The following is a 26,430-nucleotide window of genomic DNA, read 5'->3' as shown; positions in this document are numbered from 1 at the left end:
TAAAATGTTTCCTTTTTTTTTCATAACTTCTTTAACACACTACTTCTCCGCTGTGAAGCGCAGGTATTTTGCTAGTGGAATATAAATTGAGGCACATACAGACCAATCTCTGTTATACAATTGTTTTACTCCACATTACCTCTTTAACTAAAGTAAAAATTCTCAAATTAACAGGACAGCTACCTCAGGAATACAAGCAAAGCAACACCAGACACAGTCTAGTACAGTGGTCTCTGGCTGCAGGTTTTCATTCTAACCTTTTTCTCAAATGGTGACAAGATTTTGTTGCTAACTAAATCATTTTCCTTTTAATTGACTTGTTTTTTTAAAGATTTTTTTTCCACTGAATTGCTTCATTTCTTTCCTTAAATGGCACACAAACAGAAATGAAACGTGAAGTGAGTGAGCCAACAAAAGACCAACTAATTTAGGGTCTCAAACTCCAACCAATCTCACTCCAACCAATTGCTTAATTAGGAGTTGATTCTTGTTGTTAATTAAACCCATTCTTTAATTCCATGGCTTGTTGCTGCTCTCATTGTGCAATGGCATACATTTCCAAAATTATTGATTTTCTCTTTTCTAAGAGAAACGTTAAAAGGCTTCGTGGACCTGACCTGAGCAGATTAGCATTCCTGAGACCTTCATCTTTCTTTATTTTGAGATATTATAGGATCAAAAGTTTGCTGATCATATTTTGCCTCATTTTATATCTTATTATTTATTCACTGCTAATTAAGGTAAAACAAACAATTGAGGGGTCTGAGTTTTCAAAAGCAATTCAAATAAAATTAATTCAAAAGAAGTTAGTTAGCAGCAAAACCGGTCACTAATTAAGAAAAGAGTTAGAATGAAGCCTGCAGCCACTGTGGCCCTCCAGGGCCAGCGTTTGAGACCACTGGTCTAGTACAAATGCCAGATAAATCTTTTGATCCATTCATACACTGAATGAGAAATAACTCCAAATAGGTAGCCAAGCCGTTACCATGTACATGCCCTCCCCACATACACACACCATTTAGTCAGTAACAAATCAAACCTACACATATTTTGGATGAGGAAACATAACTGTTGCATCCTGGAAAAAGATTGATGCCGGCATTGGAAGAATGTGCAAACTCTGAAGACCCCACACAGGATATGAATTTATTCTAGATATGGAGGAGACAGAATTGTATTGCTCCAGTTCCTTATTACTATACTGCCTTCCAGGTGAGGTTAGAAAAAACTTAATTTAAAAGGGCAGTTTTTTTTTTATGTATAAAAAAGTCTAAGTTCCTTTACCTTAAAGAAATTAATGCATATACTCAATAAGCTATGATTACCACAAGAATTTATTGAAATTTAAAGAATGAATAAAGCTAGAACAGGCAAATCCTTTAAATATAGCTGCCATACCATATTTTGTTTTAGTTTATTCACCACTATCCATTACACATGTCTATCTATAGGAGTTTGTCTGGGAACATCAAAAGATACTGTTTAATGATGCTGGTCACCTTTCCCAGCTTGGTTTCTCTGTCTAGTCAATCAGTACAGTTTTCACCCTCCTTAGTGTCCAACCTCTCATATAACTCATTACAGGCTTTTTCTTTATCCTTCACCACCAGTCTCTCTATCTTATGCCTTACCTCCTTGTAGTCTGGTCTACTTTCTTCTTCTCCCAGAATATCCAATTTCTACTTTTCCTCTTCTTCTATATACTCTCCTATACTACCCCATTCCACCATCAGGTTTCTTTGTTCTCCTTCCTCTGTCCAGATATCACACCACGCATCCTTCTAGCTGTCTCCCTTACCACTTTTGCTGTAGATGCCCAGCTATCTGGTAACTGTAAACTGCCACCTGGTGCCTGTCTTACCTCCTCCCTGAACTCCACCTTACGGTCTCTTCCTTTTTCAACTTCCACCATTCGATCCTTGGCTCTGCCCTCACTCTCCTCCCTTTCTTGGACTCCAAAGTTATCCTACTGAACATCCTATACTGTCTAACCTTGCATTTGATCTTCTTCATTCCTCTCCTTGATACCATACCTACCCATCACCTTCTCATCCCTTCACCAAAATGTCCATTGATATCTGCTCCAATCACCATTCTTCCTCCCCAATGGGTGTGCTTGGACTCTTGCACGCACAATACTGTATATCAACCTTCCTTCTCTCCATCATATTGGCTTACTCTCTCCCTTTACCAGTCATACTGCCACCATTTAAAGTTCCTATCATCACTTCTACTCTCCTGCCCTTCCTCCTGCCTCAGGAAATTCTTTCCTCTTCTTCTCCTTCAACCAAACAGTAGCCCAATTTCTCCCAGCACCCTGTTGACTGGTGGCAGCCATTGTTAACCCAGTTCTCGAGCAATCCAATATGAAAATCTCTATTTTATCTCATGGTTTCAATACATAACACAAATGCTGTTAAAGACATTTAATGACATACTAGCCAACCCGCAGCGTACCATACGCCACATAATCAGGCGGGGTTTTTTTTAATGATTTTTAAGCACAGGGAGAAAATGAACATTTGAAAAATCGGTAATGTAATAAATCAGCAAGAAAAGCAACATTATAACAATGCACGGAACAAACCAACACACAATCGCCCGTGACTGAGAACTGGCGGACCGCCATCGCTCATGTGCCCACCTCCAACTCGTCACTTGAGTCGTTGTCATCTTTGCACAGCTCAGATGCACCTGTGACTCACGTAGACTTTCCGTGTTCCTGCAGGAGCATCCAAGAAGACGCATGTTTGTTGCGGATATGTAGCGTGTAAAACAGTTTTGCTATGGTGCACGCGGCCATGCGTCGTAACCAAAAACTCGTTTTTTAAAGACTGCTTACTTCATTGTGTTTTAACCTCAGTTGTAAAGGATTGTTTTAAGGATCCCATGGGATACCCCTCGCTCCACGAGAAACATGCCTCTATGGACAGTCAACGTGGCTCGGAGGTGCCAGGAGTTGGTGGGCGTGGCTCCTTCCAGTGTGCGCCATAGGTGTCTTACTTGTCGGCAGCTCAGTGAATCCACACCCTTTCCGGCGTGCTTTCCATGGTTGTCTTGCCTTAGTGAAATATATATATATATATATATATATATATATATATATATATATATATAGATTATGTATTTTTGTAGAAATACTAAATGTTTAAACAAAAGTTTGAGAAAATGTATTTAAATACACTCTAATACCTTCACACATAAGACAAAAAGTGTTTCTGTAAGGAAGTTAAAATATTGAGGTATATCAATATCCTTTTTTTTTGGGTTGATTGAGAACTACATTGAATTACACCTATCAAGTGAGACCTGTGAAAGAAAAACTAACCAATTTGTTTTAAAATTCACGTTAGTACGGTGATGTCTTTCAAATCCTTCAATATATGAAAATCTTTTTTATTTTTATGTAAATAGACACAGTTTCACACAAAAACACCAGAACCCTGATTATCTGTGGTTATATGGACTGATGCTAACTTGGATAAGTGAAAACTAGGATAAAATGGATAGCCGCAGTCATTTCGGATTAAAAATTATGTATCTAAAATTAGGGATATAAAAGAGATTTAGCCAACTCATATGGTACAGTTTTACTTTTATGCCCTTTTCCATAACAGTGAATTTAATGTTCCACCCTTCTTTGCTGCAATGTTGTGCAGTTGCTGCAGCATCAAAACGTTGGCAGGTATAGCCGTTTCAGTGTCGCTTCAATGATACTTGGACCATCTTTATGACAAATCTTGTGTGGACGTTCTGTGCAATTCTCGTTATAGTACAGATACAAAAATATTAAGGACAGAACAGTGTACACAGTGTGCATGTGTACATGGTCAACACTGAAGACACACTCACAACAACTAAGGGATGCAGCTGGGTACAGCTTAATCATATCCACAATGAAACAGACAAAAGCTGCTCAACTATTCATCTGGCACAGTCAGGGTTAAAAGAATAGTATTTACCTGCTTGGTACATAAGAAATCGTCATGGCAAAGCTTTTATGAATAACAATAGTAGCTTACTACACTTACAGGTTCACTTCGGTTAATGCAAAACCTCAGAAAATGCAGATAATCGAAGTTCTACTGTATACGTTTTTTTCTATTAAGTTGACTCCATTAATAACATCCAAAAGATAAAAATGAAAGACAGTGGTGACACCAAAGAAAATGTAATTGTGTGGAAAAAGGTGGCAGCTACTTTAGTGTGGTATTCAGTATTGTGCTAATACAGTAAATAAATAACTAGAATACCTAGAAAAGCAGAATGAGAAAATTATAAAAATCTTAAAGATTTAAAGAATGGACTATATTGTAGTTTACTAATTTCTGGATTGACACCAACAGACTGAAACTGTTGGATTGGGAGGAGGGGGGGGAATTACAGTTTACTTAATTAAGGTAGGAGTTCAATTGAAAGCAGAAGTTAGTTAGGATAAAAACAATTCAGCCACAATGGGATTCCAATGGCTGAACTTGAGAACTAGTGTAACCCTGTGGCTAAATTCACATAGTTTTGGCAATTCTAAATGGTTTAAACTCTTTAATTAGAATATAAATGGAATGGGATTTAATTTGTTTACCACTGTAAATATTTTCCATTTTCTATGTACAATATTCAATGCACTCTACAATTATAAGATGAATCCACTGTATGCAGCAAGAGATGCATGAAATATGGTTACTGTGTACTTCATAAACATTGAAATCTTTTGTTGCAGGAGTTTGAAAACTAAAAAAAAAAATTCTGAAATGGCTTTATGATACGCTCAAATGAAAAGGATGACTGAAACTTAGTGTAAAGCTAAAGCTAAAGTAAATGTCCAGTACAAAGTGTTTCACAAATACATAAGTGAACAGGAAAGAAATGGGTAGAAGAAAGCATTTTATGACGGCATAACAAAAGGCTGAAAGAGTAGTGCATTGTTAACAAGCTGGGAAAACCCTTCATGCCAAAATCCTTAAATTTAATAAGCAATACAAAAATCTCAACAGGTTAGGTAGATTGAGTTTACAGATAAAGAATAAATTAAACTTACCCTGTATTTGCACTACGATACAACAGAAGGAGAGTGAAATAAAAAAGGGATATCAGCAAATAAAACCAAAATAAAATTTGCAAAAGCAATCTAACACAGTGTATACAAAAACATCTGTAATGCAGGAAATGGACATAAATAAATGAAACAGATATATCTAAAATGAAAAGAAGCAAATGAGTTTAAATTTGTGAAGTAACAAATTAGATTAGTTAAATTAGATTTAGTAACAAAATTAATGATTGCTACAGAACTGTTTTTCTGCCAAAAACACATAATCTTAAGTTTAAATCTTTAAGTATTTGCTAATATTTTTGGCATGCAGCAATATCATTCATAAATCAATTTTTCTAAAGCAATAACATGCATTAAAAAATTAATTGTAACACTTAAGTTAATGTACTTCAAAAATGCTTCTATTACTCATTTACTCTTATGTAACCAGACATTAATGGCTTTTTTTTGGTTTTAATTATGCTAATAAAGCATCATTAAATTGGTTATTCAACTCTGAACATTGTTGCATTAGATATGCGGGTAAAATTACTTATGAATATGAAGGATTCACAGGCTCTATATCGAAGTATGCAATACCAAGAGAAATATCTCACTAAGACACTTCTGACTGTTCCAGAGTGAGGTTATTTTAATTAGCCACATTAGACATATGAATAACTACTAATTAATGCATTGTATCATTAACACCAAAAGATGCCTTTGTTAAGATCTTGTTACGTAACAGTAAATAAGTAAGAGATGAATTTTTGCAGTACCTAAAGTGTTAACAATTAATTTGTTACAACAGCAAAAAATATATACTTTTTGGTGTAACCTAGTGAACAACATACTTTTTTTGAAGTTTTCTATTCTTTTCCACTTGTCCTCCCAGTTTACCAAGTCCCAAGGTATCGGGTGGAGAATTCTCTCCTTCTGGAGTGCCTGCTACATGAGTAAATAAACATCAACTAATCTGTACTTATTTTACAATAAATATCAAGTCAAATATAGAAACCATCATTGAATGTGAATTAAATGCTGTACACAACACTTAACTGAAAATATATATATACTTTTAAAACAGACATATTAGTAAAATAAAAAGAAAAACTAACAATCATTTATAAAAATATGAACAAATTTATATTTCAGACTGAATTTACCCATATAATCCAAAAGGATTAAAAAAAAACCCTAAAAATATTTAGAGAAAAGTATTCATAATAAGAACAAAGTAAATATTAAATCATCTCAAAAAGCTAAGTGCACAATGAAAAAAGAACTAACCCTGGCTGGCAGATTCTTTTCCAGGTGGTCCTGGTCGAGCTTTTTCTTTTTTGCCAAACAGACGCCCAATAGAGGATTTAATGCTCTTTTTTTTCGAAGCTTTATTTAGAGAATCTTGGCTGCTATTACTGCTACTGGGATTGCTACCCTGACCTTCTTGGGAACCTGTTGAGCTGTGAATAAACACAACAAAATGTCTGGGTTTAGACAATAACTGCAGTCAAACATTCTATTATTCCTTGTATAAATAGTGTACAGATATTTTTTCTTTTCTGCTTTACAAAATAATCAGTGCCAGAAAGTACAATATTAAATTAATAAACAAGGCAAGATTAAGATACTAAGAGGAATATATAAGGTTTAATTGCAAGTGAAAAAAATAAATGCTGCTTTTAATTCTACATACCAATTTGCTTAAAAAAAAAATAAAAAGTATAATAAACTTTTTCAACAATCAAAATCTTGCAGTCTCATACATTACTTGAATCTTTTCAGTCTAAAGGTGGTAAATAAATGACTTTACCATTAAACATGTACATAACATCTGTCATCTTACAGTGTTTCATTATGAAGATAATATACCTTAAGTCTGTGTCAATCTGGTTGGTATGTCTCTGTCATTTACATTGCTTTTACTAATCCATTACCAAATGTCATATAATGGAGATATAAGCATTGCATGATGCAGATAAAGGCTAAGATCTAGGTTGGTTAACTTAAGATTTCAACCTGTCTTAAGTAGCACAGCTAGTGCTGTTCTACTACAGAAATGAGGGGGAAAAAATCCAGTCTGCTTTAAGGTATCTATGCATGTTCTGGACTGACACCATTATTTCAACAATGACCACTAGTAAATGAAGACATTGCATGTATCATTTTCACTTCATCTAGGCGGAGATATTCCAAGCACTATTATACCCTACTATTAAGAAAAAAAATGTGTATATCCATAAGAGCACTGTAATAGTAAAATTAAAAGTTAAAATAAATAAATAAATAACAGTGAAGTCTGCAACAGGGAAAAGTGATTTCTAGGATGCTGACCATAATATGCTTTTCTAGTCATCTTCTATCCAACACTTATGTTTTTTGTTCATTTTAATCTTTTTCTATTTTCCAATGACAGATATGGCTTTTTGAAAGATACTCTGCCTCTTATACTAACATCCAAGAGTCATCTTTTCACTGTTGCCGATGACACTGGTATTTGGTATGCATTTAAGAAAGCAGCAAACCAAGCAATTGTAGGCAGATTGTTCTCCAAAAATATGATGTTCTGATGTTCTTATGTATTTGGCACTGTATATATGTAAACACAAAGCTATTACATAAACATATACACATTGTATACACTGTTATTCACAACCTTCTCACCAAAACACCATTTCTAAACTCCTCAATGATTGCATCTTTCTAGTGCTATTCACTACATCTCATGACTGCTTTTAAGCTATTCGGAAGACATGGTTAATCCAAAAAAATAAGCACTAGGATACATGCACAAATTAAGAGTCGGCTTTGCAAACTTTGAGAGAGGGAGATACAATACCTTAATCCACAGCCAGGCTTACTCAGAGATATTATCTGAGCTTTGTTAGACATCCACGCATGGGTTCATCTAAAGGAGCATTTTGAAGATGTATGTGCTTGCACAGGCATGTGCATATGTATTGTCCACTTTTATGAATACATTTTGCATAGATATCGGGAGCGCCACACACCCCTTCTCCAGCGACCTCATGACCCCACCATGCTCTCCCAATCAGTCTACTTACTTAATAAGAAGAGTCACCAGAGACATGAATGTCACTACTGAGGTAAGTAAACCTCTCCACAAGGTCAACACTCTCTCCATAGACAGGCACACTGCTGATAGCTGTGCCCAAGAGGTCATTAAAGGCCTGGATCTTGGTTTTAATCCAGAACACTCACAAGCCCATGCACTCAATCACTTTGCTCAGTATCTCAAGAGCCCCGATCAGAGTATCCATCGAATCCGCAAAGATCACAGCATCGTCAGCAAAGATCAGTTAATCTTCCTTGACCAACAGATGCCACACTGCCACTGGACCCTATGACCCATACCAACAGTCAATGGTAGACATGTTAGGCGTAAATCCAGACTTCTCTGGTAGGTAAGCAAGTGATCACAGATCCTATTGAGAATGACCCTAGCAAGGACCTTACCTGGCACTGAGAGCAGTATTATCCCCTTGTAATTGCCGCAATCCAGCCATTTACCCATCCCGTTCCAGATAGGGATGACAAATCCCATGTTCCAGTGAGTTAGGATGATGCCTGACTTCCAAATGGAAGCAAAGACTGCTTGTAATGTCAGGAGGAAAGCCTTACCACCAGGCTGGAGAAGTTCACCCCGGATACCACAGATCCCTGCAGCCTTCCCTACCCTCACCTGGTTCACCATCTGTGCAATTTCAATGAGGTTGGGTGGTTTACAGCTAATTGGAAGATCAGCCTCAAGAACCATAGACCCAGAGTGTTGCTATCAAGCCGTGTGCTGCGACTTCTCTCTATGATATCCAGAGTGCCCTGCGAGATGAAGCGCCTTCTTCTGGGAACAATGGTAACACCAACACAACCCTCAGCAACCTTCAGGGTATTGTCACAGAAGGTCTTCCACATCACATTAGGATCAGCAGTTGTACCCAAGTCCGTAAGTTCCTCACACTAATTCTGTGCAAGTTTCTCAGAATCAGCTTGATCTTGTAGTCTGGCCAGGTCCAGCCACATTTTCCAAGTTGGTGGTAGCCTAGTGGACCTAAGCAGGATCTTCAGAATAGCAACAAGTCTCTGGTCAGTATTCAAAAACTGGGCACTTCTGTAGACCCTACAGTTCTATAAGATCCTCTAGCGTCTGCCAGAGAGGATGTGATCAATCTCCTTCACACACCACCAGTATTGGAGTACAAAGTCCAGCGATGCAGCTCAGGGTACTGGAACCACAATCCAGTGATCTGCATCCCCTGACCTTTTGTAAAGTCAAGGAACATGGAGCCATTTTCACCATGGTCTCCAGACCCATGGGGACCAAAAAAATCCTCAAGCCCAGCCCTGTCAGTGACAGTGGTTGCACTGAAGTCACCCATGACAAGTGAAGTGTGACCTCGTGGGCACCCATCAACCACAGAGTGATGTTGCGAATAAAATATCTCCCTCACTGAGACATCTCTCACCACAGTCAGAGCATGCTCTGAGACAACAGACAAGGCACCCAGAGAGTGCAGTAATCGGACTCTCATAATACAGTCGTTAAAAAGAGTGACATCGGATCCGATACAGCAACTCCCAGAGTATGACAGCCTTCAGAGTGACCAGACCAATAAAAGGTGTACCCACCTACAAAGATCTGGCCAGTCCAGGTCTGCGCACCTCAGAGTGTCACAACTGAAATACGGAATTTACACAGCTCCTCAAAGGTACAGGATCATCATGCCTGTGAGACAAGACGTTCCACGATGGGCCACCTATGCAGTGGGTAAAGCCTCAGCACCACACCAAGTCTGACAAAAGGTTTGACCCCAGTGGCTCTCCAATGGCTTTGACTCTTCCGGGGATGAGGCTCCTGAAAGCTTTCCCCAATCTCCTTGATAATGCGAGCAGCTGCCCACAGCAGAACTATTCCCACAAAGAGCAGAAAGGAATCCTGTCTGTCGTCCCAGAGCTGTGTGTTTTTTTGGGTTTTTTTTTTGCTACCAGCCCCCGTGATTTCTCTGCAAGTTGGAGGACCGCTTGCAGGACTGGATATAATTTAATGTCAAAGAATAAATGAACTTAGATAAAGTCTGCACAAAATAACACCTGTTTTCTGAAACATTGTTTTGCTGTTGTGTATCTACATCTGTATCTAGGATTGTTATATCTAGATTACTGTTTTTCTTAAGTTAAATTTGAATTGGATATTTAAAAACGTTTTCTGACAAATAAGCATATATTCTAAGAGAAAATAGTAAAAATCGGCTTCGTTTTAATGGTTTTACTGAGAACAGCAGCTATGTTTCTTTGATGGTTACTTAACTTCCACCAGGAGTCTTTAGAAGAAGATTTTGTTAACTGCTGATTCCGAATTTGAAATTTTTGGTTGTGTGGGATGTGAAGCCTGGACTAGCGAGAAAGCTTGAGGGTGAAAGACAGGTTTTTAAAACCACAGTGATAAGAGGACAAAAAAAAAAAAAAAAAAACTGACAATAACTCCTGGAATAGCTATGTGAAAATTACATGCTTTCAGTGTGTACTTTCTACTGTGTTTTTTCTCACACATCTCAAGCACATGTAGGTCAGGTGAATCAGTGATTCTGAACTATCCCTGTGCAAATGAATTTGCAGTGAAACTGCTGGGTTAGGCTATGAACTCCACATAAGCATGAACTGGGTTAAGAGAGCTTTAGAGTTTTATTTCGAGAAAAAGTCTCATTAAAACACTTACTTCAATATATCCTTACACTGGTGACTTATAAAAAAAACTGTTATAAACACCTCTGGACACTGACTATTTGAAAGGTAACAGTAATAGAAATGCAATTAACAATAAGTCTTTTTGACAGTTTGACAAGAAAATGCAACTAAATATTATCTCCACTGTAATACAAAGCACTCTATTGAGTTTTACCCATGTGTGTGCCCCATTTACCTTCTAATATCTTCATGACTTGCTGCATGAATCAGTCCTTTGTTTAGATGCATGGACCTAGGCGTTGATGGTGGTGACGTTTCACACTTTATAGTTGCTTTGTCGTCTTGTGATGACTGTGATTAAACAAAAGAACTTGGGTGAAGTTAACATACTAAAATATAACAAAAGTGTTACATTATGAAAGTACAAATGCTTGAAACTGGACAGCTTGCATTTATAAACAAAATTTAATGATTATTAAAAGTAAAAGCAATATTATTTTAACATCATGATTGCTAAGCTGTTTTCTGTAACGCACTTAGCAAACTTTGAAAAGGTGCTACATAAAGATCATGGTTGCTTTTAATTATGTAGACACAATTTAATCAAATCTTGTCTTTGAACATTAACTCAAGTGTATAATTTAGCATATGAAAAAGAAACGAAAACCAGTTTAAATAACAAGCTACTGTTGGTTTTAGATATGGGCCATGCATTACAGATGGATTTTATTGTTTTCACAGTGTTAGGAGTCTCTTCCTTTTACAAGCAAAAAGTTCATTAGGTAGTGTGAAAGTTACTTGGTGATAAGCACTGAAATTGTGAACACTTGGCTAATAACAGGCATGTTTATTTGTTGTCAAGGTGACTGCAGCTACAAAGGTACTTGATTTACAATGAAATACGGATATTTCAAATGGTCTCCAGCTCAGCATTTGTCAGTTTTAAAGTGTATGAGTTGCAAAATTAGAGAAATGAATCCTCAAATAGTATAACACTTTCATGTCAGTGGTTGCTTTCTGCAAGCAGTTCTGGAATTCAGAGAGGCAGCGTACAAATCTAAAGGCTTTTTCTTTTTTTTGTTTTTAAACAATCTTTTTAGATAAAAATGTATCTATAGCAATTGGCTTACATTTCAATTATAATAGTTCAATTTACAATACAATCTAAAAAGGTGTTCATTTTTACTAAGAAGATAAAAATGTTTACTTTTTATAGACAGTTGATATTAGAACAATGTATTCATTTGTGGCTTAAAATTGAATGCATATTTAGCAAGCATTCATTTTCCACTTGCTCATGTGACTCATGATAAATGTATTAAAGTACATGGAACATATTTTTTAATAATTATAATCCTCCTCTTTGTTCAATGAAATATGAACAAAAATGTATACATTTCACAAATTTTATACAAAATGTGAAGCACTGAAGTATAGTGATCTTAACATGCATGGCCCTCTAGCAAATTTGTTTGGCAATACCATTTGTTTCAACCAAATTTTACAATGAATAAGCATTTTAAACATGATTTATTTGCAGAGGAGAAAAAAAACTTATTTAAAATAGAATATATTTCGCATGCAAAATTAACATCACATTGAAATAACATAAAATTCTTTACAGCAACATCTGAATGTTTCATTACAGATCACACTAAAATATTTTGAACCATTTACCTTTCTACGAAGTTTCCTTAAATCACTAGGCTGAGGATAGCATGTGAGGAAAGACAAATCCAGATTACAGAGTAAATTAGAAGTGTAGATTTAAAATTAAAAAAAAAGTGGAAAAGAAAAGGAGACAAGAATTAAGTGAAGCTGCAAGATGTTATTTTACCTAATTTTTACTGATGAAAACAAATGTGTTACGCATAGTGTAAAAAGGTTAAAATAATTGCAAAAACACTCAGCTGAAGAAGCCATAAATAATTTAGAAAGTCCCAAAATCAAAACGGTCTGACAAAGACCATAGGAGACAGTAAAACCTAAAAAAGTAGGTGCTGAACTAAAATTAACAACCTACAGTTACAAATAGTGAATGGCTCACAAATTGCATTTCACATTAACCCTAAACCAAACACATTGTGCATTTGAAATTAAACAAACCATACATGAGAGTTCATTATAGACCTAAGACAATCCTTTTACTATAAATATATCACTGTGCATTAAGATCCCCGCTAAATAATAAAGAGGAACTGGTCATTGAAATTTTGTTTTACATTTGGAATGACAAAATGTAATGTTTCTAGCTTATATAAAATACAGAGTGACAATAACTATTTGTTCTAGGCTCGTACCAAATAATCAGAGTTATAACTATGTTTAATACACCTCAATCATTCTGATCTGCCATTTCCATCATCAAGACTCACTTGTTTCTCGCCTGCTGAATATCACGCCATCTCTGAACTTCTCTCTATTATAAAAAGAAATCCTGGAATGCAAAAGCAAGGTGGCGATACACGATTTTCTTGGAAGTTCTCGAAAGACATTTAAAAGACCTGCGAGACAAAACAGACTTGCCACGAAGCGTCTTGCGGAACCGTAAACATGAGACTTGGTGCCAAGAGACTGTCCCAGGGCCGTTTCACGGGGACGTGGAACATGAGATTCTTGCAAGAAACACCCTATTTACAACAGATATATAAGCGCACATCCATCAAAAAACAGTCAGTCATGTAAAAGCACATCCTGTGCTCTCAACACAAAGCGTATAAGGACAATATGGAGAATAGACACCCAAAGGCATTGGAGAGAAAAAAAAGGCAGATAAGAGATTATGAAAGCAGTGTAATTCAAAAGGCTCAAACAAACGATGGCGCGATACACATGCAGAGAAAGGTACAAAATATGAAACCAGTAAAATTCGAAAGTATTGCAGCGTCCCAGCCAGGTTGCAGCCTTTTTGGTTTTAAGTGACTGTTAGGTACAATTGAGGGAGGGCGGAGTACAGCACGGAAAACTGATAGCAGAGTATTGATTGATGCGTAAAGGAGGAGCGAGACGCAGGGGATGAGGGATTGGAGAGGCTGCTAGAAAGTTGTGTTTGGGGTTACGAAGTCAGCGATTGTAAAACGTTTGTGACACTTTATCATGTCAGTCGCTACAGTATCAAAGAAAAGATAGAAAAGATCGCATTACCGCAAAACAAAAGGTGATTAATCTTCAGAACCAGGTGTAACTGAAAAAAAGAGCAGGACAAATCGAGGTCAGAAATAAAAGGCGAAGAGTAGAGTCTTCACATTCGCATCATTCTTAAGCACAAAACGTGGATTTACACGATAATAGACCATACGCTATGAGAATCTGTGGTCCCGCAACAGTTAAAGCAAAGACAAGTTGAATTTCAAAGAATACACAATTCGGTCAGGTGTATATTTATGATCACAGAGAAGTGATGCAAATTTTAACAGGCAAAAAGAAAGGTAATGCATATATTCCGCAAACAACATTACACACCAAAGGAGATTGTGATATGCCATTCGTATTAAAATGTTTACAGTTTACTGTGAGAATAGCTTTTGCTATGACAATCAATAAATCACAGGGACAAACATTAGAAAAAGTTGGATTATTTATTAGAGAAACAGAACCAATATTCACTCACGGGCAGTTATACGCCTTCCTTTCTGTCCAGTTACAGGCCTATGTCTAATCTCCCTTTTTTGGCTAAGGTGATGGAATGCATGGTTTCTATACAACTTCATGCTTTTCTTCTAGATAATACACTCTATGACCCTTTTCAGTCTGACTTTCGTACACAGCACAGCACTGAGACAGCTCTTCTCCGTGCAGTCAATGATCTTCTCCGGTCTGCAGATTGTGGTTCCCTTAATATTCTGCACCTCCTTGAATTAAGTGCAGCATTTGACACTGTTAATCATGAAATCCTTCTGTCACGTCTCTCTGCTGTAGGCATCTCTGGCTTAGCCCTTTAATGGCTCACATCATATCTTTCTAATTGGCAACAGTTTGTCACACTCGGTCGATATAAAATCCTCCACCTCACCTGTGTCACAAGGTGTCCCTCAGGGTTCAGTACTTGGGCCATTATATCCTTCCTTTGGGTCAGATTATTCGCAGACATGGCCTTAACTTCCACTGTTATGCAGATGATACACAGTTATATCTCAATACAGACTCCCCTACAGATTCACCTCTCAGCACACTCACTAACTGCATCACTGATCTTAAGCTATGGATGGAAAATAACTCTCAAACTTAATGCCAATAAAACGGAAGCTGTTACTGGTAGGTCCAAAATCCCAACTTTCTAAGGCATCCAATTTCTCTATTTCTGTTGATGGTACACTTGTCAAATCTGCTCCTATTGTCAGAAATCTTGGCATTTTGTTTGATTCATCACTTAAAATTAAGCTACACATTAGGTCTCTTTTGAAAATTTCATTCTATCATCTCCATAACATTGCCTGCCTCCTTCCATTTCTGTCCTTTAATGATGCTCAAACTCAGGTTCATTGTTTCATAATGTCTCATATTGATTACTGTTATTCCTTCTTCATTGGCCTCCCTGCAAAATCTACACAGAAGCTACAGTATATTAAGAGTCCTCACCCACACAAAGCGTTTTGCTCACATCTCCCCTGTTCTCTCCCAGCTCTACTGGTTACCGGTTCCATCAAGGATTAAATTCAAGATTCTGCTTCTCATCTTCAAAGCCGACATAACCTTGCTCCCCTCTACCTCACTCAGCTACTAGCTCCTTACACTTCTTGTCACTCTCTCAGGTACTCGAGCAGTAATCTCCTTACTGTCCCACGCACCAGACTCTCAACCTTGGTAGGCAGGTCCTTCAGTGCTATAGCCCCTCAACTCTCTTCCTCAGTCTCTCCGAGATTGCTCCTCTTTCGGCACTTTTAAATCTCAACTGAAAACACTTCTCTTCTATTAACTTTTGTCCTGTGTGTAATTTTTTTACTCTGTATATAAAGCGACCTTGGGTTTGTGAAAGGCACTCAATAAATGCAACTTATTATTATTACTATTACCTTGGAAGCATGTTTTGTGTAGTGGGTAAGGCTTTGAACTTGAAACCCTAAGACTGTCAGTTGAGTTCCTATCTGTGACTAATTGTGTGCCCCGAGTATGTCACTTAAACTGCCTGTGTTGCAGCTGGTGTGGAAAAGAAAAACTCTACACTGCTACAATGTATCTGATCCTCCAAGGCATCCTAGATAAACTCATATGCCAAATATACAAGTTATATTGCAATAATGAGCAAGTTCAAAGTATTTTCTGATCTTGTTAGTCCTCTTTCATTATGTTTGGCAGTCTAGTGAAGAATCATCTAAAACAAGTACAATACATGTATGTAAAACATTACATTTACTTATTTGGCTGATGCTTTAACTAAGGCAGTTTAGAACATTTGTGACACAATTTAATTTATTTTTCCCGATTGGAGCCCAAGCAGGTTAGGTGACTTTTTCAGTGTGTCAGTAGCAGGATTTTAACTCATAAACCCAGCCCAAAACCTTTATCACTACACCACATTGGCTGCAGGTGGAAAGGTGAGGCACAGCAGAATGCTCATTAGCATATTTGCATAGGAGATGTAAATTTGTCTCTGCATGATAGATAGTATCTCTCTATCTAGCCACATTTCCGTTCAGATACAGAGATGGAATTGAAGTGGTGTGTCATTGGGTTCCTTTGGTGGAAACTGTAATCAGATTGTATTTTAAAAATGTTACTCCTTATTGAACCAAGGACTGTATTTTTCATGGATAGACCAAACAAACACAACTCACACATCCTCACTTACATGAACAGGCCATTGTGTGTGTATTAAAAATGAGATATTGCATATTAAAACACGGAGCAATAGACTATGGATCAGAGACATTTTTCTGTTCAGTTTTGAATATTTAAATGTAAATGTCAGTCTTAATTCGGCATAAATAAATTAAATATTCCATGAAAAATACTCATGCTACTCTTTTTTTGTTTAAATAGATTTGTATATAAAAACAATGGGAGTGAGCATTGTTTCTATACAGTAGTGCTTAAAAACCTTTTCAAAAGCTTATTCCATGCTACTCCTTTTGAATTTATATTTTTAAAATAATTACAAATAGAAAAATGCCTGCATATCTTGCAATAAGCAATCTTTACTTTAGAAACACCTCAAAATAATTACCTTCTCTCATCATAAGTGCAACAAACCCCCATATAGGTGCCAATTAGACATGAAAGTCACTAAATAAAATAATTTGTAAAAGTAGATAAAATTTCATTGAACTTGTTACAGAGTTTAAGCCATTTAGCATTTGTGAAATATAATTTATTTTAAATTAGTATTTGAGAAATTGCCTTCTTGTGCAAATTATGGTCCTAAATGTAATTAGGTACAATGACAAATTAAGTATTGGAGATATGGCCGAAATCTAAAGTGTAATATTAAGCTCCCAACAATGTAAAACTTTGGAATTTTAAGCACAGGACAGCCATGCAATTATATTTCAAAAAAGAAATAAATGTTCGATTTATATATGGAAAAAAACAAGATTGTTTTGCTGAGGAGTGCAACATGAAATGACCAAAGTGCAGAATGTAGAATGCATATTAAAAATTCAATGATTTCATAATTTTAGGCTTTACCTGAAAACTAAACTCAATTCAAAATCTAAAATTTAGCAAACTGAAAAAATTGTCTACATCAAAATATTTCCTGCAATAATTCATTTTTAAATAAAAGGTTAGCTCTCGTTCATATAAAAAGGAATATGTAAACTTAACATCTACAGTTAATACAACCACAACCTACAACCACACGATCATTCAGGAAGTGGTCCCCTGAGGCAGAGCAGGCTCTGAGAGACTGCTTTGGAACTACAGACTGGGATATCAGGCTCGGGTTACATAATGAGAACATTGAAGAGGCTGTTGACTGCACAACTGATTACATCAACTTCTGTATGGACATTGTAGTTCCAGTAAGAACAGTACGCTGCTATGCTAACAACAAGCCATGGATTACAAGTGACATCAAAGGCCTTTTGAACCAGAAGAAAAGGGCTTTTAAAGGCGGTGATCAGCATGAGCTCAAGCACGTGCAGAAGGAACTTCGTATCCAGCTCAGGGCGGCGAAAGAGCAGTACAGGAGAAAAATGAAGCAGAAGTTGCAAAATAACAGCATGAAGGAAGTGTGGGATGGGATGAAGATTATCACTGGCTGCCATCATCGAGACAGACGTGGAGAGAGCAAACCAAATGAACAACTTCTTTAATAGGTTTGATCACCCTAACCCACTCTCACCTCGGAGTACTGCATCCTCCAACCAGCCTTCTGTTGATACCAGCATAGGTGAGACATCCCCACCCACAATTACAGCAGCCCATGTAAGCAGAGAAGACTTCGTGCCAGCAAAGCAGTGGGTCCAGATGGTGTATCGCCACGACAGCTGAAGGCCTGTGCGTTGGAACTGGGGAGTCCTCTACAGCGCATCTTCAACCTGAGCCTGGAACAGGGGAGAGTCCCAAGGCTTTGGAAAACATCTTGTATCACCCCAGTCCCAAAGGTATCATGTCCTAGTGAGCTGAATGACTTCCGGCTTGTTGCTCTGACGTCACATCTGATGAAGACCATGGAGCGGCTGCTGCTTCACCACCTGAGGCCACAGGTCCGCCACGCCCTCTACCCTCTGCAGTTCGCATACCAGGAGAAGGTGGGAGCGGAGGATGCCATCATCTATATGCTACACCGATCCCTCGCCCACTTGGACAGAGGCAATGGTGCTATAAGAATTATGTTTTTGGACCTCTCTAGCGCATTCAACACCATGCTCCTTAGAGACAAGCTGACTGAGATGGGAGTAGACTCACACCTGGTGGTATGGATCTTACAGGCAGACCTCAATATGTGCGTCTCGGGAACTGCAGGTCTGACATTGTGGTCAGCAACACAGGAACACCGCAGGGAACTGTATTTTCTCCAGTCCTTTTCAGCCTATATACATCAGATTTCCAATACGACATGGAGTCCTGCCACGTGCAAAAGTTCGCTGATGACACTTCTATTGTGGGCTGCATCAGGAGTGGGCAGGAGGAGGAGTACAGGAAGCTAATCAAAGACTTTGTTAAATGATGCGACTCAAACCACTTACACCTTAACACCAGCAAGACCAAGGAGCTGGTGGTGGATTTTAGGAGGCCCATGCCCCTCATGGACCCTGTGATCATCAGAGGTGACTGTGGGCAGAGGGTGCAGACCTATAAATATCTGGGAGTGCAGCTGGATGATAAATTGGACTGGACTGCCAATACTGATGCTCTGTGTAAGAAAGGTCAGAGCCGACTATACTTTCTTAGAAGTTGCTGCAGATGTTCTACTAGACAGTTGTGGCGAGTGCCCTCTTCTACGCGGTGGCGTGCTGGGGAGGCAGCATAAAGATGAAGGATGCCTCACTCCTGGACAAACTTGTTAAGAAGGCAGGCTCTATTGTAGGAGTAAAGTTGAACAGTTTAAAATCTGTGGCAGAGCGATGGGCATTAAGCAAACTCCTGTCAATCATGAAGAATCCACTGCATCCACTGAACAGTGTCATTTCCAGGCAGAGGAGTAGCTTCAGTGAGAGACTTTTGTCACTGTCTTGCTCCACTGACAGACTGAGGAGATCGTTCCTCCGCCACACTATGCGACTCTTCAGTTCCACCCGGGGGAGTAAATGCTAACATTACTCAAAGTTATTGTCTGCTTTTACATGCATTTTTATTACTATTTAATTTAATATTGTTTTTTTGTATCAGTATACTGCTGCTGGATTATGTGAATTTCCCCTTGGGATTAATAAAGTATCTATCTATCTATCTTAATAAGCAATATTAAATTGTGAAGAAGCTACATTCTTCAAAATATATCTAGACTTTACATAATGGTTCCCTGACTGCAAATGTGGAGATTAACTTTACACTGTGTACACACACTTGTGGTCATACTTTAATTTTTATAAGAAAGAACAGTTTTGAACTGGTAATTTGCTCAAATAAGGGCAATGACAAGAAAATGGAGGGAAACATCCCTAGAGGTACGCTGCCAGCACTGTTACTAGTAAATATCTATTGGACCTTCTGATAATGCTACATGTACCTTGAAAACTAAATAAAATCCAGACTCTTACTGTCATTGTTGATAATCACATAGCACCAGAGACTGTACCTAATTTCAAGTCACTGTCTAGACTCCAAACTGAAAGTAAAGAGATGACAAGTGTGTGTGTAAAATATGTAGAGTATAAAATGTGCAAAAAGTGCTGACTAAACAAACTGCTTTAAATATTTTAGCAAGAACACAATTTCTAATATGAACTACTGGAATGAATTATAAAAGATTAATATACAGTTTGTGTATATAAAATACTAGTTTAATGATATAAACTGACCATTTACAAAATAACTTTTTGGCTTGATGCACACTGGACGATTTTCTCACATGGTTAATTAACATCAAACTTATTGGTACTAAACACCAACAAGTTATCAATGGCATTAATCATGTTTTGCTTGTTTAACAGAGCAGATAGTGTGTTAAAAACGTAAATATTTAAAGGTGTAACATGTGCACACATAGGGGACACCTGAAGGATCCTTGATGGTAGGGGGCCCTAGAACAAACTTTCTTTTCTCACCCACCATTCCAAAGCACGCACTGTAGAGGATGTACCTGCCTAGATTGGCAATACAAGCCCAGCCCCCTTTCCAGATGTAGAGGTATTTATTACAAAAATTTTATCATTTCAACCTGAGATTTCCCATGTGACACGGGTTCAGGGCAACACCGCACCCTCAGGAAGAGCAGCACTTGGTAGTGAAGCCTTTGTTGTGCAAAAGTACCCATTTCATTTTGCCAGTTTGTTTTTTATTTATTAAAACAGGGGTAACCAGGCTGGTGCCACAACCATTATTTTGGCATTCTTCCAGTCTTTGTACCACCACTATGGTTTAATAAATGTTCAAGTAAAAATTAAAGCTGCACAATAGGACTGATTGCTATTCTTATTTACATCATAAGGGAACACAGTGGAAGAACCCTGAATTTTTAGAATACTTCAGGACTTCACGCTGTGCAAACAGTAGCCTTTTACAGAACATTGATATTTCTTATTGTCTCTCTTCTTATATATTTATTTAACAACAGAGGGGGCTGGGCTGTCTCACGGTCTGGAACGCCTGCAGATTATATTTTTTCTCCAGCCGTCTGGAGTTTTTTGCTTTTTCTGTCCTCCCTGGCCATCAGTCCTTACTTTTATTCTATGTTAATGAGTTTTGTATTATTTTAATTCTTATTTTGTCTTTTTTCTCTTTCTTCATCATGTAAAGCACTTTCAGCTACATTATTTGTATGAAAATATGCTATATAAATAAATGTTGTTGTAACAAGCTTCTGTAAAAAGCCAAATTTCCTCCTGGGGACAAAACATTGTATTGGCTGTAGTTAAAATGGTCTGATTTGGCACAAACAGGTTATATAAACAAGTAGTCAAATTTCTTCTACATAATTCTAAATATTCCCTAGATATTCTGGCTGTCCTAGATGAAGTCCCATAACAAACCAGCAGTATCCAGCCAGAAGTTCAGCACTTCAAATTATCCAAATATTACACAGTTCATGTAAAGGGAGTCATAGTTTCCTCTTAAATTAGCAAATGACTCCAGTTCTAAGTACTCAACTATGATGAGATAGATCTCACTAAACGTACTGTAGCTATCCAGTCAATGCCCAGCTGAGAAGTTGCTTCTATAATGGTTAACATATTTGCCATCTGGCTGGAAGTAAATCATTAAGTGACTGGAATCTTCTATTCATACAAAAAATAGGAATGGTGCCTAGTAGACACTGAATGTGCAAAGCAACTCTAGTTAAACACATGGCTCACAAGTACCACTTATATGTCCGTAAGTGTATGACTTTGTGTTCAAGCAGAATTATTACAGGTGTCAAGATTTCCACTACAGCTGTCTCATACTAATTTTAAGTTAGAATATATGTGAAGTTCTGTTAGACACACACACACCTTTAATATTTGAAATAAAATTCAAAGTTTCAAATCTCTCCATTATGTAGTTGACACTCTATGCTATTTGCTGAAGAGTCTCCACAAGCTTCAGATGCATCATTGGGTTGCGGCTGCGGCCAAAGGTTATGCAGAGAAGCCACTAATGAAGAAACTACACTTATTCTAATAACAAAATAACCACTTCATAGAAAAATGAAAGATTAAATTACTTAATTATAACATGCGGTTATGCCTGTTCCCACAGTGAAGGGACTGACAACGAGAGTTCTTCTTTGGCTTCACATATAACATACCTATGCACTGTTGCTACTGCCCTGAATTCAACCCATGTAACCCCTTGATGCTTCCAGTCCCTCTTAATTTTGCTTGCACCACCTTTTATTCTTTGCTCATTGCATTTCTAATGCATCATATCTCCAAATCAATTTCAAATTCAAATAAAGCCATGTCTTCAGTTTGTAAAAATTTCACATTAATAAAACAAAGCAATTAAAACCACAAATACTTTTGTGAAAAATTTTAAACAGAGGAGCTGGCTCTATAAATGTTAACACTGGCAATTTAAAAATCAGATAACAAATATTCCAAAATATGAATAGGCTAAAAATGATGAAAAAACAAGAAAAATCATAATGTAACCTTTACAATATTCAGTTATTTAATTTCTAAAATCCATTAAGACACTAAGTGTCTCAATTTATATTTAAAAGACTACTTAGCACAGCCTTCTGCTCTCAATGTCTGCATGTTTTGGACACTACTAATGCACATTAACAGATGTTGCTTCATGAGAAAAAATATGAACGTCTGATGGTAGGATAAAAAGCAACACCAACATCTCTTTGATTAACTTATTTTTTTGTGTTCCTGTTTTGTTGAGGGGCAGAGTTTTCAACTGCCACCTTAACCAAAGCAGTTTATTTTCTTAAGCAACATTGCACAAGTCATAAACATGTCATGCTTTATAGACTTACCACAACCAAACAAAAAAATTTTGATAATAAACAAACACAAACATGCAGTACAAACCAATCTTCTTGTTGTCTGTTGGAGCTGCATTTCTTTCACTATTCACTTATATGATAAGAAATGCAAGAAAGAATTTCACTATACTATAGTACTAGTTTGTGTCTATTGTTGGCTAAATAAAGACTTTTAAGAGTTAATTTTAGCTATAGCTTATTAAATAAAAATTTGTACTGTTCTCATATTTGTTTTTGATTTTGTAGCACCATTCTTTTTTCCTAATTAGATTAGATAAACTATTATTCCCATGGGAAAATTCAGATTAATGAAAGTACTCATACAGTTCCTGGTATCAGCCTACAATGTAAATTTTGTACGGTGTACACATTTAAAAAAATGGTTATCAGTTCCTCAAACATATTAACCCAACATCTCTTCAAATTTACCTTTTACAAGAGGACAGAGCATTCTTTGGTTTCATCTGGTGGAGTATTAAAAAAATCCAACATACAATGAATGAACTCATGAGTACTCTGGCTGAAACCACAGCTTTTTCAATATAGACAATACCCACAGGAACCTACCTTGGTTTTATTTTTGTTTGTTTTTTTAAATTGGAAGATGCTGCATAGATAAAAGCTATTATAATATTATCTGATTGAAATGAGGCATGTATTTAAGCCGATTCAATATACTTTGAGTATAAAACAGCAAGGAATTACATTTCAACTTTCTTTCCAGTAGACACTCCAATTTCATTTTAATCAGTTATAGGACAGCATTTACCATTTGACATTCACCAGCCAATTAATCACCTAAACCCATTAAAATCTCTGAAAAGGAATGTTGTTTGATTCTCTCCATTTTGAATATTTACCTTCCACTAGAAGCCTGTTATTTAATGATTCAAATGTAGCTTTCAAACAAGCAGACACTGCTCTAGGAACTGAAATCATATGAGCAAAGCATAATGCACTCTTTGGCACTTCATTATTCTATTAGTGATTACCTTCTCAATTCACTGTGATTTCTTTATGTCTACTGACTTTTCTACACTTAATAGCAAAATGCTTTACAACACTGAACCATTTACCACAGAGGCATCTAATTCTGTTTAAATCTCTATTCTTGAAATTAGCCTTTATGTGAAATAGGACAATTGTGAGGATACAAGCTTTCGAGAATGCCTTATTATATACACTCACCTAAAGGATTATTAGGAACACCTGTTCAATTTCTCATTAATGCAATTATCTAATCAACCAATCACATGGCAGTTGCTTCAATGCATTTAGGGGTGTGGTCCTGGTCAAGACAATCTTCTGAACTCCAAACTGAATGTCAGAATGGGAAAGAAAGGTGATTTAAGCAATTTTGAGCGTGGCATGGTTGTTGGTGCCAGATGGGCCGGTCTGAGTATTTCACAATCTGCTCAGTTACTGGGATTTTCACGCACAACCATATCTAGGGTTTACAAAGAATGGTGTGAAAAGGGAAAAACATCCAGTATACGGCAGTCCTGTGGGCGAAAATGCCTTGTTGATGCTAGAGGTCAGAGGAGAATGGGCCGACTGATTCAAGCTGATAGAAGAGCAACTTTGACTGAAATAACCACTCGTTACAACCGAGGTATGCAGCAAAGCATTTGTGAAGCCACAACACGCACAACCTTGAGGCGGATGGGCTACAACAGCAGAAGACCCCACCGGGTACCACTCATCTCCACTACAAATAGGAAAAAGAGGCCACAATTTGCACAAGCTAACCAAAATTGGACAGTTGAAGACTGGAAAAATGTTGCCTGGTCTGATGAGTCTCGATTTCTGTTGAGACATTCAAATGGTAGAGTCAGAATTTGGCGTAAACAGAATGAGAACATGGATCCTTCATGCCTTGTTACCACTGTGCAGGCTGCTGGTGGTGGTGTAATGGTGTGGGGGATGTTTTCTTGGCACACTTTAGGCCCCTTAGTGCCAACTGAGCATCATTTAAATGCCACGGGCTACCTGAGCATTGTTTCTGACCATGTCCATGCCTTCATGACCACCATGTACCCATCCTCTGATGGCTACTTCCAGCAGGATAATGCACCATGTCACAAAGCTCGAATCATTTCAAATTGGTTTCTTGAACATGACAATGAGTTCACTGTACTAAAATGGCCCCACAGTCACCAGATCTCAACCCAATACAGCATCTTTGGGATGTGGTGGAACGGGAGCTTCGTGCCCTGGATGTGCATCCCACAAATCTCCATCAACTGCAAGATGCTATCCTATCAATATGGGCCAACATTTCTAAAGAATGCTTTCAGCACCTTGTTGAATCAATGCCACGTAGAATTAAGGCAGTTCTGAAGGCGAAAGGGGGTCAAACACCGTATTAGTATGGTGTTCCTAATAATCCTTTAGGTGAGTGTATGAACATATTACACAGGATTTCTTAAAAATAAAGTAAAAAATTGGAACTTTGGCCATTGATGTTTTAATTACATAATATGAGGGAAATAACCAATTTTCAGTGTACACCTGTGCATTTTTTATTAGAGAATAATGAAATGTGTATTTAATCCTAAACTCTATTAAAACTAATTAGGCAACACTGTACATCTTGTCAAGTATAAGATGGTGTTACCTGGAATAATTTTTAATGTCAACATAATTAACATGACTACTGTAACAGCTAAATCAAATACTCTCAATTAGAGAGGAAAAACACAAATGTCACTCATTAAAATAAAATAATGCTCACAATTATGGGATGTTGGAACAATTTTAAAAATTAGAACTTGCAACATAGCATATAAGAAAATACTCCTCTTGGCAAGAACTAAGGATATGTCTGCCCTGAAAAGCACCTAAGAATCTAAAAATCAACAAAATAAAAATGTTAATGTTTAATAAACTGTGTTGTTATTGCACAGATGAGTGACATTATTGGCCCATTTTAAAAATATTTTTGCTAACATGCCCTGAATATTTCAAACAAGCACCAACAATGGTGTGTCATTATTAATGTTTAATTAGATTCTTATATAGATAAGTAAACTTTGTGCTTTATTAGACTTTTGGTAGAAATTTGAAAACTGCATTAGGATTCATGTTAAATCTATAACATATTACAGCTTTGTTTCTTAAGAATTAAAGGGCTACAGGTTAAGAAAAAGGAATGAAATTAAGAACAGGAGTCAAAACCAGAGAAACAAGCCTCTCAATGATTCTGCTTCTCAATTAAAAATAAGCAATGTTTTTATTCAATACTTATTCTTTTTTTCCAGTTTGTGCAATACACTGAATTTGGTAAACTTAAAAATGACAGGTTTATGATTTAGCACACTGGCATCAGTACTAAAGCAAGAAAGGTAAAGCCGAATAATTTAATTCTGAAAGGCAATACTGGAAGAAAGCTTGCATTATTATGACATCATATAATAGCTATGCATGGAAATGTTCAAGTCTCTGAAGAACTTTATAGTTTTGATTTTTTAATTCACTTCACATAGTGTACCTGAGAGCTGCGTGAAGAATCACTAAACGAAGTGGTCGAATAAGGAGAGGGACTGGATGAATATACTATAGTCTGTTGGGGAACTGATGTCTGGATAAAAAATGAATCATAGGGTGGCTAAAAAAATAAAATAAAATAAAACAAATTAAGAAAATAAGGCAAATCAAACATCAATTTCTGGTT

The 26,430-nt window shown here is 37.0% G+C and overlaps 1 protein-coding gene across 19 annotated transcripts in view; it reads right to left on the bottom strand.

The window, feature by feature from the left end:
- The window catches only part of LOC120526032 (liprin-alpha-1-like), a 175,019-nt gene that overhangs the window by 36,895 nt on the left and 111,694 nt on the right, over window positions 1-26,430 (bottom strand). For 8 of the 19 annotated variants that reach the window (XM_039748928.1, XM_039748875.1, XM_039748882.1 and 5 more), the window contains 5 exons: window positions 26,248-26,364; window positions 10,971-11,086; window positions 6,323-6,495; window positions 5,887-5,980; window positions 5,039-5,050 (listed from right to left, as the gene is read on the bottom strand). In XM_039748928.1, the coding sequence (XP_039604862.1) occupies window positions 5,039-5,050; window positions 5,887-5,980; window positions 6,323-6,495; window positions 10,971-11,086; window positions 26,248-26,364 (512 nt within the window). Of the gene's footprint in view, window positions 1-5,038; window positions 5,051-5,886; window positions 5,981-6,322; window positions 6,496-10,970; window positions 11,087-12,412; window positions 12,443-26,247; window positions 26,365-26,430 lie in introns of all 19 variants that reach the window. The other 11 variants (XM_039748911.1, XM_039748936.1, XM_039748989.1 and 8 more) reach the window with 4 other exon arrangements.

This window comes from Polypterus senegalus, chromosome 1 (genome assembly GCF_016835505.1).
Source record: "Polypterus senegalus isolate Bchr_013 chromosome 1, ASM1683550v1, whole genome shotgun sequence".
Classification (NCBI taxonomy): domain Eukaryota; kingdom Metazoa; phylum Chordata; class Cladistia; order Polypteriformes; family Polypteridae; genus Polypterus; species Polypterus senegalus.
This window is presented reverse-complemented; position numbering and strand designations above follow the sequence as displayed.